The 12765-nt window shown below is 61.2% G+C and overlaps 1 protein-coding gene across 1 annotated transcript in view; it reads left to right on the top strand.

The window, feature by feature from the left end:
• The window catches only part of CILP2 (cartilage intermediate layer protein 2), an 18316-nt gene extending 5805 nt beyond the window's left edge, over window positions 1–12511 (top strand). Inside the window, exons 4-9 of the mRNA XM_024219144.3 lie at window positions 1209–1388; window positions 3980–4138; window positions 5843–6157; window positions 6632–6740; window positions 7314–7471; window positions 8231–12511. Coding sequence (XP_024074912.1) covers window positions 1209–1388; window positions 3980–4138; window positions 5843–6157; window positions 6632–6740; window positions 7314–7471; window positions 8231–10623 — 3314 coding nt within the window. The 3' untranslated portion in view covers window positions 10624–12511. The remainder of the gene's footprint in view (window positions 1–1208; window positions 1389–3979; window positions 4139–5842; window positions 6158–6631; window positions 6741–7313; window positions 7472–8230) is intronic.
• The last annotated feature ends 254 nt before the right edge of the window (window positions 12512–12765 follow it).

A 12765-nucleotide genomic window follows, 5' to 3' on the forward strand; every position in this document is an offset into this window, starting at 1 on the left:
CCTCCTGGGTGTCAGGCCCCGCCGACCCTGCCATTTTGTGTCAGCCCAGGGGCGCCCACGGGTGCCGGGTCCTTCCTCTATTCATTGCCAGTCCCTGGTGCTTCCCCCCACCCCCACCCCAGCGATGCGCGAGGCCCAGGCTGCCCCTGCCCTCCCTCCTGACCCCTGGGCCCTGAAGGCTGAGGACCCTGCTGCCAGCCGGGTGTCTTGAGAGAACCCTTACTGACCATGAAATGACCCCTCCGGGAGCACCCCAGGGTTCTGGGCATGCTGCAGCGGGGTGTGGGGGGGTGTACTGGGCACCGTCCCTCCACCTCCCACCCCCACCAACCAGTGCCGGGGAGCATGCCGAGGGCGGGACACTAGACTGGCCTGGGGGGGTTGGAGGATGGCCCTGGTGTGGGGACCCCGGCAGTGCCATGGAGACGCTGCTCTCACACCCCAAGAAGGGACTAATGCACCCGGCTGGCCAATGGCCACAGACGATGGATCTGGACCTCCCAACAGGCAGGGATGGCTCCCCCCAGTCCCCTCTCCCACGGCCCCCATCCCCTGCCACCGAGCGGCTCCCGTCGCTCATCCGCACCACGGCCTTTGGCTTCAGCCCCGCGACGGGTCCCTTCCAGCCGCCTGCTGCGCCCGCCCCCCATCCGCCCGTCTACCGGGGACGGGAGGATTCGCAGATCATCCCCCGGGCACCTCCTAGGGACTGAACAGCCCCCGGCCCCTCCTGCCCAGCTCCTGCATTGCCCCCTCGCTGGGGGAGAGAGCGTTAAATCCAGCTGGTCTCTTCCATCGCGACCCCCTGGTCTCGTTCCCTCTCACCGCCCGCAGCACCAGCGTCAGTGTCCCCCCCCCACCATGCCGGCCCTGCGGGGAAGGGGGGTTAATCCTTTGCCTGCCAGCCCGTCCAATGCATCGTCCATCTGCTGGGAAAGTTGCTCCCAGCGGAAGGCCCCGGGGTATCTGGGGCAGCTGGACCCCCCCGTGCTGCTGCTGGTGGTGATGGGGGGGGGGGGGTTTACAAACATGCCCCTTATTGGGCCAGTGCCGGGGAAGTGTTGGGGGGAGATGCTTGACTCCAGGGCCTCGAAGGGTCCCTGGGCCCAGCCCCGAGAGCGGGCAGGTTTCAGTAACTCTCCCCGCCGGGATTCTCTGCCCTGGGCGCCCCCCTCCAGTAACCCCTCTTGTCCCCCTGCCCCCCCCAGAGCACGACGACTGGTCGCACTGGTCCGCCTGGAGCGCCTGTTCCAGACCCGCCTGCGGGGGCAGCGGGCTCCAGACCCGACAGCGCAGCTGCCTCCACAGCCAGCCCCTGGCCGGGTTGCAGCCCAAGTGTGCGGGGAAAGCCACGCAGAGACGGGCGTGCAGCGCCGGGCCCTGCACAGGTAACGGGCCGCGGGGCTGCTGGGCGACCCGGGGGGCTTGTGCACAGGCCCCAGTCCCGGGATCCGAGCTCAGCTCTCCCGTTCGCCGGCTGGCCACGGCGTGAGGCCCGGGCGCGGGGGGCACCGATGGTTCTTGGAGAGAGACGCGCTGGACGTACAGCGAGGCCCCAGCGGGGTCGTCAGCCCCCCACCAAAAAGTGACTGACAAAGATCAGCGGAGCAGCTGTGATTCCATCCCAGGGAGGGCACCCCCATGCGTGTGTGCACAATCTCAGCCAGCAGGGGGCAGTGCGCACACACACACTCTCTCACTCACTCTTCCCCCACCCCAATTAATCTCCTTTGTTTGGAAAATCGTTCCCCGAGAGTGGTTATCAGTGGTTCACAGTCATGCTGGAAAGTCATAACAAGTGGGGTCCTGCAGGGATCGGTTCTGGGTCCGGTTCTGTTCAATATCTTCATCAGTGATTAATGGCATGGAGAGGACACTTATAAAGTTTGTGGGTGATATCAAGCGGGGAGGGGTTGCAAGTGCTTTGCAGGATAGGATTAAAATTCAAAATGATCTGGACAAACTGGAGAAATGGTCTGAAGTAAATAGGATGAAATTCAATAAGGACAAATACAAAGTCCTCCACTTAGGAAGGAACAATCAGTTGCGCACAGACAAAATGGGAAATGACTGCCTAGGAAGGAGTACTGGGGTAGAGCGATCTAGGGATCATAGTGGCTCACAAGCTAAATATGCGTCAACAGTGTAAGGCTGTTGCAAAAAAAGCAAACATCATTCTGGGATGTATTAGCAGGAGTGTTGTAAGCAAGACATAAGAAGTAATTCTTCTGCTCTACTCCGCGCTGATTAGGCCTCAACTGGAGTATTGTGTCCAGTTCTGGGCGCCACATTTCAGGAAAGATGTGGACAAATTGGAGAAAGTCCAGAGAAGAGCAACACAAATGATTAAAAAATGCAGCCTGTGAGGGAAGATTGAAAAAACTGGGTTTGTTTAGTCTGGAGAAGAGAAGACTGAGAGGGGACATGAGAACAGTTTTCAAGCACATAAAAGGTTGTTACAAGGAGGAGGGAGAAAAATTGTTCTTCTTAATCTCTGAGGATAGGACAAGAAGCAATGGGTTTAAATTGTAGCCAGGGCGGTTTAGGTTGGACATTAGGAAAAGCTTCCTAACTGTCAGGGTGGCTAAGCATGGGAATAAATTGCCCAGGGACGTTGTGGAATCTCCATCATTGGAGATTTTTAAGAGCAGGTTGGACAAACACCTGTCGGAGATGGTCTAGATAATACTTAGTCCTGCCTTGAGTGGAGGGGACTGGACTAGACGACCTCTCGAGGTCCCTTCCAGTCCTACGATTCTATACCTGGGGCTCCCAGTACCACACACAAATAATATGAATTACTCTAATTTAACACCAGTGTCTCCCCTGCCCCCTACACACACCGAGTTATTTCAGACTCCTGCACGTGCCATTCTGTACCATGCCACGTCTGGGCACAACGGCACATTCAGCTTTTCTTAAAGCCACCAGCTGAATTATTTTAAAGGACTTTTTCTTTCACCAGTTCATTAAATCAGGAATAAGGAGGGAAAAAACCCATTTTAAACAATAAAGGCTCTCAATGCAGCCGGTACATCAACAGGCAGGAATGTCAGACATGTGCCTGTGGTCTAGAATGGCTGATTTTTTATTTTTTTTATGGCAAAGGCTCTTTTTAATGGACTCTTTCATGGCGGCTGGCTGGCAGCTCTGAGTGCTGGATACGTTCTTGGTGGGAACAGGCCCCAGATCTCTGCATAGCTGGGGGGGGATTTTTTTAGGTTGACTCCCCCCTCCTATCACAATGCATGGCAAGTTTTTCTTTACACCCAGCTCTTCAGCGCTGGGTCCATATGGGCAGCTTCCACGCCATCTGTTCTCTGCGAGCTGGTCAGGGTAATTGAAGTAGCAGAGGCCTAGGACATAAAAATAGTTTGGCAGGCGCGTGCGGAAGGCTGAGCCTGGGAACTTGACGCCGGGAATGAACAGCGCCCCGGCCCTGGGCCTGCGGGGATTGGTTCGAATGATCCTCCAACGCAAGGGGGCCGGGACCTCGGGCCGTGCCAGGCTAGGGGTGGGGGAGTTCTTGTGAAACCAACTTTGGTCACATCCCCGGCTCGGGGCACAACGGAACTCAAGGCAAGGCGCGTTCCGCGTCTCCATGGCCTGGCACCTTGCATCGCCATCTACACCAGTACAAAAGCAGGTGTGAACCGCTGCCATTGCACTCTGCTTGTGTTTCACGCTCACTCTGCACTGGTGTCAACGAGGACAAAGGAGATGGAGCTCAGTGCCAACCCAGCATGGGTTCCCTGGAGGGTCACATCTGCCCCCTAAGTAGGATTCAGCAGCCGAGGGGGGAGCCTGCAGGAGGATCCCCCCACCCTTGCCCTACCAGGCATGTTCTCCAGGCTCAGGGCAATGCACAGGGCAGCGTGGGGGAGCTCTCCCCGCGGGTCCGTTTCCAGGATTCTCTGTGCAGCGCCGTGCGCATGGAGGAACTGCTGCCTGATGGGGTCGCTGGTGTCTCCACCCCCAGATGCTGGGTGGAGCGAGTGGGGCGCCTGGAGCCCCTGCTCCAAGAGCTGCGGTAGCGGTGGGAAGCGAGTCCGGCATCGGAGCTGCAAGAAATCCAAGAGTTCCCACTGCGTCGGCCGCCCCTCGGAGGTGCAGAAATGCGCCCGGACACCCTGCCCAGGTACTGGCCATGCTGGGGCTCCCTCCCCTGGGCCACCCACAGCAAGAGGGACCAGCCTCTGGAGTGGCCAGGGTTTGGGGGAGGCAGGTCATCCCTGACCTGCATTTCGGGGTATCTGACAGGGCAGCTGCCCAGGAAGGGCGGGGAACCGTTGTTCTTCAGGACAGTCCAAAAATCCCCTGGATTTGTGAATTGGAGTGAGATGGTTGGGACCTGAGCTCAGCCCCTTGTCCATTATATTATACTAGGTCCTACTCCATCCCATTCATCCATCCATCCCATCTAGCCAGCCAGCCAATCCAGCCGCTCACCCGGACCCTTTGTTTTGCCCTCAGCTCTGAGGGGTATTCGGAATTTCTCACTTTTCAGATCTCGTCCAAACCCGTCTGTAAGAAAGGCAGGACTGTTATGACCCACCAAGTGAGCTTCCCCTGGCCTCTTCTCCCCCGTTCTCTCCCCCCATCCCCGGCCTGTTTCCTCTCTGTCCCCATCTCTCTCCCCTCCCCCGGCCCGGAGTGGGGCAGTGTAGTGGGGTGACTGCCCCACTCCTGGAGAACAGGGGTTAAAAGCAGCCAAGCCAGGCTCACTGGGGACGCAGCCACAGCGGGGGCCAGCTCCGCTAGGGCCCAGCTGGCCCTGATCAGAGGGCTGGGGGCCAGAAGCTGGAGAAGCCTCACGCTAGCCCTGGAGTGGGAAGGGCCTGGCTGCCTGGGAGCAAGGGACCCGAGGTGGAGCCGTGCTGGGGAAGGGGAGCTGGGGAGCTCCAGGCTGGTAAACCCCCCAGGCTGAGGCCTTGGTGAAGGCCTACAGAGGTACTGGGGCTGCAGAGATGCAGCCTGGGAATAGGCAAAGGCGGCAGGTCCTAACCCCTTGCCAGTGATGAGCGGCCATTGCAGACTGCAGTCGGCCCCAGGGAAAGGGGCTAGATGACGACTGGCAGTAGCCACTGAGGCAAGGTGGGTGTAGAGGGTTGGGGGTTCCCCTGGGAGGGGAGGCCCAGAGCGAGGGGGTACTCCTGGGGCAGAACCCCGAGGCAAAGAGCACCGGGGTCCGGGAGGGACACGGGGCCAGCGGCAGGGGAGATACTGGCCTGCAGAGGGCGCTCGGTATGCTGGAAAAGAGCTGATTCCCAGCTGGCCAGCAGGAGGCGCTGCACCGAAGGCAGAACTACCCTAGGGAGCTCAGGTGCCCGGAGGGTGGGGGTGATAACAGGGGAAAGGCCTGCCCTGCTGGCACTGAGCCGAGCCCAGCGCTCCCCCCTCTGGGACTTAGAGACAGGCCTGACCCCAGCTCCGAGCAGCACAGGCCCAACAGGGGGGCGTGCGACCCACCTCTCTCCATGCCCCCATCTTGCTCACTTAGGCTCCAGCCACCACCACCACCCTGGCAACCCAGCCGTGGGTCTCCTTTAAGCACGAGCTGCCTCTCGTTCCCAATGACGTACAATGGCCAGCTGGCTGGGCCACCATGATCCACTCCTGGGTATTCCCCAGGAGCAGGGGCTGTGGGGTGAAAGTGCCTGGGAAGGGCTGAGCCTCCCTGGGAAGGGTCAGGAGCCCTGTTGCTGCCATGTGGGTAGTTTGGGGAGGGCGGTGGGTCCCATCTCAGACCCCCAAGGGTCCCCCTTCCCACTCTGTCCCGGGGGAGCGGGGGTGTCCTAGCGTGTTCCACTCTCATTGCATTCACCTCTGTCCCTGCCCCCAGCCTGCCAGCTGAGCTGTGCCCTGGGTGCGGCGAACAAGAACTGCAGCAGCTGCACGTGCCAGAATCACACCCTGGTGGGCACCGTCCTGAGCACCGAGGGGGCCGCCCTCGCCAATGCCCGGGTCTCCCTCAAGGCCAAGCCACAGGCCGTGCTGGCCAGGACCGACCACCGGGGCAGCTTCAGCATCCGGGGGGTCTGTGCCAGCAGCGGGGCCAATGTCAGCGTCCAGTTGGAGACGTTCACCCCGGGCGAGGCTCAGATTGTCTCCAATGGCTCCAGGAGGTCGTCGGTGCAGGTCACGCTCCAGAGGCTGGGTGAGGGGCCCTGCCTGGTGTGTGTGTGGGTCCCATGTCACCCTCTAGGGACTGCTCCACTCAGAGGACAACAGCTTGCTAGTGCTGCCTGCTAATGGAGTTGCTCTTTGAGCTCCAGTGGGTAGAGGTCTGCGCTGCAGGGACAAAGACCCCGGGTTCAAGCCCCGCTGGTGACCCATCCGGGAAGGTTGCTACAAAAGGGAGCCCTTAAAGCACAGGACCCCCATGACTGATGGTGCCATGAGCCTTCTTGGGGAGCTGACAACAAGTGTGTGTGGGGGGGTAAGGCTGAATTGGGGGGAGCCGGGAGCTGGATTCTGGGCAGACTCAGGGCCTGACTTCTGAGTGAGCTGGAACACGGGGTGGGGTGGGAGCAGATTTGGGGGGGGATGGGAGTGGAGTAGTGGTGGGGGAGGATGGTTGTTGCCATCACTGGGGCATCGTTGCCTCTTCTGCTCCCTCTCTGTCCGGCAGAGAAGCCCTACATGGTGATGCACCCCGAGTCCAAGGTGCGGGTGGCAGGCCAGGGCGTGACTCTCTGCTGTGCGGCCTCCGGCAACCCCCTGCCCACAAAATATCACTGGTGAGTTGCAGGAACTGGACGAGCCGGCCCTTGGCAACCGCCATCGGCCTTGGGGGAGACCTGGGTTTGCCCCCGGCTTAGCCTGGCCTCCCAGACCAAGGTGGGGGCAGTGTTGTAGGACAGGAATAGCAGGGGAAGGGGCTGCAGGTCGGGAGTGAGGGGCACCGGCAGAGCTATGTGCGGGAAGATCCAGCTTTAACGTTCAGACGGCAGCATGAGTGTGTGTGTGTGGGGTTGTGGTGGGGGCGGGGGAGGGTTGAGGGTGTACGTGGAGGTGGGGCTTGGACTGGTGGTGGGGGTTGTGGGAGGGCTAAAGGCGGGTTGTGTGTGTCGGGAGCAGGGGGTTGTGTGTGGTGGTTGGAGGGGTGGTGGGTGGTGTGGGGGGGTTGGGTGTGTGTGTGTAGGGGTTGAGGGGGTGTGTGTGTGTGGGGGGGGGTGCACGGAAGGGATGGGTCTGTGCGTACAGGGGAACCTCCCCCCAGGAGCCGTCCAGCCGGCTGTCCGGGCAGCAGGCGCGACCCGATGCTCCAACCCCCCAGTCGCTGATGCTCTTTGCTTGCCGGTCTCCCGCAGGTACCACAACGGGACGCTCCTGGACCGGAAACTCCACAAGTACAACGGCAGCTTGGTGCTGCGGGACTTGGAGCTGCACCAGGCCGGATTCTATCACTGCAAAGCCAGCACTGACGTGGGCTCCATCAAATCCTCCCCCGCGTTCCTGACCGTGACTGGTGAGTCCTGGGGCGGCCGCTGGGCGGGAGACGGGGTCGCTACCCCCAGCTCACCCGGGTCGGCCATTGCACTAGCGCTCTTGGGGAGAGCCGGGGAAGGAATCTCCTCCAGCTATGAAGGCCGTTGATTGACAGGCCATTGACTCTGGTTAGAGACTTTCCAATGACGCCAGTGGAGGCTGGATCAGAGCCCAGGCTGCCCTCAGGGTACAGCCTCAGGCCCCGGGGCGCAAGAAGCCGGTTGAGTAGCAGAGGGCAGCTGTGGTGAACCCGGCACCGGCCAAGCCAGAGCTGGGAGCTGCTGCAGGACGAGCTGCAGCTCCCGGCTGGGCTGTGATGTGCTCCTGTCCTCTGGGGGGCTGGCACAGGGGAGGGCCTGGCACCTACGCTCCACAGCAGTTTGACCCCAGGGCTACTTGAGGTTGCCAGGCCTCTGCCCAGCCTGGGTTTATTATTGTAGGGTTGCTTCCGCCACTGGATCCCAGGTCAGCCGTTCAGCAGCGTGGGGGCTGGCTGCCCGGAGGGATTGGAGGTGGGGTGGGGCAGGGGCAGGCCCTAGCAACCTGACTCAGGGTGAGTCGTGCTTTACCCCTTGCTGTAGAAGGAGCTGGGTGCTACTCGCCTGGATTGGGGACGGGGTGTCTGGTGCTCGGTGGGGGAGAGGCCGCTGCGTTTGGCATCTCGGTACCGGTCAAGCGCTGTGGAGGGATTTCCTCTCGCAGCCCCTGACGTGACTCTTCTCTTCTCTCCCCGGCCCAGGCCAGGGGCAGCCGAGCTGCAAGGCCGAGCCGGAGGAATACCTCATCAAGCTGCCCAGCGAGTGCTTCCAGGAGGCCGGGCGCTCCCCGTACTACAACGTGGGGCGCTGCCCCAATGTCCGCTGCGCCGGGAGCCTGAAGGACGAGCTGCAGTGCCGGGATGGGGCGGGACACTGCTGCAGGGTCCGGCGCATGGAGGTGCGGGAGATCCACTGCGCCGGCTCCGTCCTGCCCGTCAAGGTGGTGGCCAAGTGCGGCTGCGAGAGATGCGCCCGGCCCAAGATCCTGGTGCACGGCCGGGTGACGGCGGCCGACGACGGGGAGCCGCTGCGCTTCGGCCAGATCTTCCTGGGCAAAGAGAACATCGGCTTCACCGGCTACAAGGGCACCTTTGCCATCGACGTGCCCCCGGACACGCGGCGGCTGGTGGTCCGGTTCGTGGACCGGCTGCAGAAGTTTGTGGACACGGTCAAGGTCCTGCCCTTCGACCCCCGGGGCGGCGCCGTCTACCAGGACATCAAGGTGATGCGGAAGAAAGAGCCGGTGGACCTGGACCCCACGCAGGCCAATATCATCCTGCTGGGGGAGCTGGAGGGCCAGGAGCCGGTGGGGGAGATGGTTATACCAGCTGGATCCTTCCTCCGGCCCAACGGGGAGGTGTACAATGGCACCGTCAAGGCCAGTGTGACCTTCCTGGACCCCCGGGACGTCACCACGGCGGCCGCTGCCTCCAGCGACCTCAACTTCGTGAACGCCGAGGGGGATCTCTTCCCGCTGAGGACCTACGGCATGTTCTCCGTGGACTTCTGGGAGAGCGAGTCCAACCAGGTGCTGCAGACGGGACGGGTGGAGGTGCGGGTGGACGCGGAACAGATCCGCATGCCCGAGCACCTCCAGAAGATGAAGCTGTGGTCCCTGAACCCCGAGACAGGCCTGTGGGAGGAGGAAGGCGCCTTCCGCCGGGCCAAGGAGCGGCGGGGCAAGCGGGAGGAGAGGGCCTTCTTGGTCGGCAACGTGGAGATCCGGGAGAGGCGGCTCTTCAACCTGGACGTGCCCGAGAGCCGCCGCTGCTTCGTCAAAGTCCGGGCCTACATCAACGAGAAGTTCATCCCCAGTGAGCAGCTGGAGGGAGTGGTCGTCACCCTCATCAACCTGGAGCCTGAGCCCGGCTACTCCTCCAACCCCCGGGCCTGGGGGCGCTTCGACAGCGTCCTCACCGGGCCCAACGGAGCCTGCCTGCCGGCCTTCTGCGACGGCCAGCGGGCCGACGCCTACACGGCCTACGTGACCGCCACCATTGGCGGGGAGGAGCTGGAGGCGGTGCCCTCCAGCCCCAAGCTCAACCCCAACGCCGTGGGGGTGTCCCAGCCCTACCTCAACAAGCTGGGCTACCGCCGGACGGACCACGACGACCCCCGCCTCAAGAAGACAGCCTTCCGGATCAACCTGGCCAAGCCCAACCCCAACAACATAGACGAGGTCAACGGGCCCATCTACGCCTACCGGAGCCTGAGGGAGTGTGAGGAGGCGCCCGTTGCCGACAACCACTTCCGTTTCTACCGGGTGGAGGTGGACAAGTACGAGTACAACGTCGTGCCCTTCAAGGAGAGCGACCTGGCCTCCTGGACCGGCGACTACCTGTCCTGGTGGCCCAACCCCCAGGAATTCAGGGCCTGCTACATCAAGGTGAAAATCAGTGGCCCCCAGGAATACATGGTGAGGTCCCGGAGCGTGGGTGGCAGCCACCCCCGGACACGTGGCCAGCTGTACGGCCTACGGGACACCCGCAGCGTCCGGGACATGGAGATCTACAACACCTCGGCCGCCTGCGTGGAGTTCAAATGCAGCGGGATGCTCTTCGACCAGAGCCTGATCGACCGCACCTTGGTCTCCATCGTCCCTCAGGGCAGCTGTCGCCGCACCGCCGTCAACAGCCTCCTGCGGGAGTACCTGGGCCGCCACCCGCCGGTGGTGGAGAACAACGACACCGCCGTCTTCAACATGCTGGCGCCTGTGGACCCACTGGGCCACAACTACGGCATCTACACGGTCACCGACCAGAACCCCCGGCTGGCCAAGGAGATCGCCATCGGCCGCTGCTTCGACGGCACGTCTGACGGCTTCTCCCGGGAGATGAAGTCCGACGTGGGCACGGCCCTGAGCTTCTACTGCCAGGAGAAGCCCGTCACCCGGCAGAGCTTCTTCCAGCGCCTGCTCAGCTCACCCGTAGACACCCTGACCGAGATCCGCCGTGAGATGAGGGGCAACGAGCAACTGCGGGCCCCCTCCCAGGTGGTGGCCTACCCCGCTGGCCTCAGGACCGGGATCTCCACCCAGACCCGACGGACCCCCAGCAGCCGGAGAAGGATGGGCCTGATCCGGGCTCAGCAGTGAGCGGCACCAGCGCTGCTGGCCCCCCCACAACTCACACTTGCCCCCCACACTCCCATTCTGGTTTAAAGACCCTTTCACAACATTCCCTGGGGTCTCTAACGCAGAGCACCACCTTGCCCCCCTCCCAAAGTGTCCCCCCTCCCTCCCCACCCAAGTCACTGTCCCCCAAGGCTTCTAGCTAAACTCTGCTAGTGCTTGGGGGACACCAGCCCACAGACTTTCCTCGCAGGAAGTGTCGGCATGGGGTGGGGGGGACCCTTGTTCCCTATCATTAGAAAACTCAGGTGGGGGAAGCACCTCATGGCTGGGAGTAGAGCCCAGAGCAGGACAGTCAGCACCGGTCGCTGGTCTCTCCAAACCGACTCCTCCCTGCTCCGTTCTCGCTGGCCTGTGGTAACATCCCACGCCCGGGGCTCTCAATGGCCCTGAGCTAGCGCGGGCAGGTAGGGCTGGCGCCCTGTGTTATCCACCCCCTGAGCTTCCCAGCATTCATGCAGTTAGCTCAGCGCCACACGTCTGCTCCCATCCCCTGCTTTGCCCCCTGCCCCACAACAGGCAGAGGGTGAATGGGGGGCATTGCCCCCCCAAACTAGGCCCATGGTCCCCACCGCTTGCACCATGCACCGGCCAGGGGCAGCAGAGAGCCAGAGGATGGTCTGTTACTTACTTTGACCCAGCCATCATATGCTACAGAGGACGCTGCCAGCGTGAGGCGCACAGACCCTCGCCTGGAGAGAACCAGCCCCTGAGCTTATTTTTTAAACCGGATATTTCAGTGGGAACAGGTGAATTTGACAGGAATAGCATCTCCCACCCCTGCTGGCAAGCCTCACCCTCCCTGCTCCCTGCAGCAAGAGCAGCGTCTGAAACGGACTAGAGACAAGCGTGAAACTGACCAGCAGTCCCTGTTTTCAGATTGGGAAAGTGAACAATATGGAGAAGCAAATTAGATCTTTTTACATCCTTCCTGTGTTAATATTAACGAGCTAAAGGGTGATTAGCGCCACAGCTAAGGAAACCCATAGACACAGAGCCTGACAGCATCCTCTGGTAAAGGCTTTGATTTGGGTCAGTGCAGCACAGGCCGGAAACGAAACCCCCTTGGATGTGCTAAAGGGAAAGGAAGAAAACTAGAAATTTGGCATTCATTTCATAGTGCCCCCACCCCCACCCCTGCCAGGGTACGAAAAGCAACAGAATTATAAAGCAAAGCAAACTGATTCTCCCCTAGAATAGACCACAGGACCCCTAGATACGGACTTCTCTACGGCAGCACTGGCGGTTGGTACCAGCCCGTTTTTTCAAGCAATCTTTTCTTTGGTGGGTGGCCAAAAATTAAAACCAAAATTATTTTCTTTCCTAATTTCCTATGGGTTGGGTGGGTAAAATAAGTCCTCCCCACATCTGGTACCGACGTTCCTCCCCTCCAGAAAAGGGGAAATTAAGAAAAAGTGGGTAGGGGGGAAAATGCCCCTTGGCAAACAGACCCTGAGCAGGTTTCCACGCCAGAACGGGATCCGGCACATGCCTGCCCCCACTTGACTCACTGCGCCAGACAACCGTAATGCGCAGTGATTTGCAAATCTCCGCCCTTGTGTCCGTCAGCTCCCTGCCCTGCCCAGCCAGGGACCAGCCCACACCACAGCTGGCAGCTCTGCTTGGCTGGACCCAGGTCAGTGTTGGTCCATGGAACTGTTAGTGCAATTGGCCTGAATTAGCGCAGGGGCCTGTCCCCCAGCCAGGCTGCTCCTGGAGTGTCGAAACACAGGGGCAGGGTTCTGCTAGGGACAACGGTCTGTGCAGGACGGTCTGGTTTGCCAAGGCATGTTGATAAATGGTGCAGATTTGTACATTATTTATTATAAAATATATGGTTGTGTTTTCATCAGTCTGGACGAGGTGTGTCCCTGGGCGCTGCGCGGTATCGGCCCAAGCTGGGCTGGAACGCAGGTATCGGCCATGGGCATAGTGTGCGCTCGTCCGCTCTCTGTCTCTCAGCAAAACTGCTCGGGCCTGGCTCCCTCGTGGGAGGTATTTCCCAACCCAGGGCTGGTCCCAGCCGGAACTGGAGGAACCTGAGTGTCTGCATGGCACAAAGCTGTAAGCCCTGCGGTGAGGCTGGCCCCAGGGAGGCAATTGTGA

This window comes from Terrapene carolina, unplaced genomic scaffold (genome assembly GCF_002925995.2).
Source record: "Terrapene carolina triunguis isolate 2854851 unplaced genomic scaffold, T_m_triunguis-2.0 Scaffold194, whole genome shotgun sequence".
NCBI lineage: Eukaryota > Metazoa > Chordata > Testudines > Emydidae > Terrapene > Terrapene triunguis.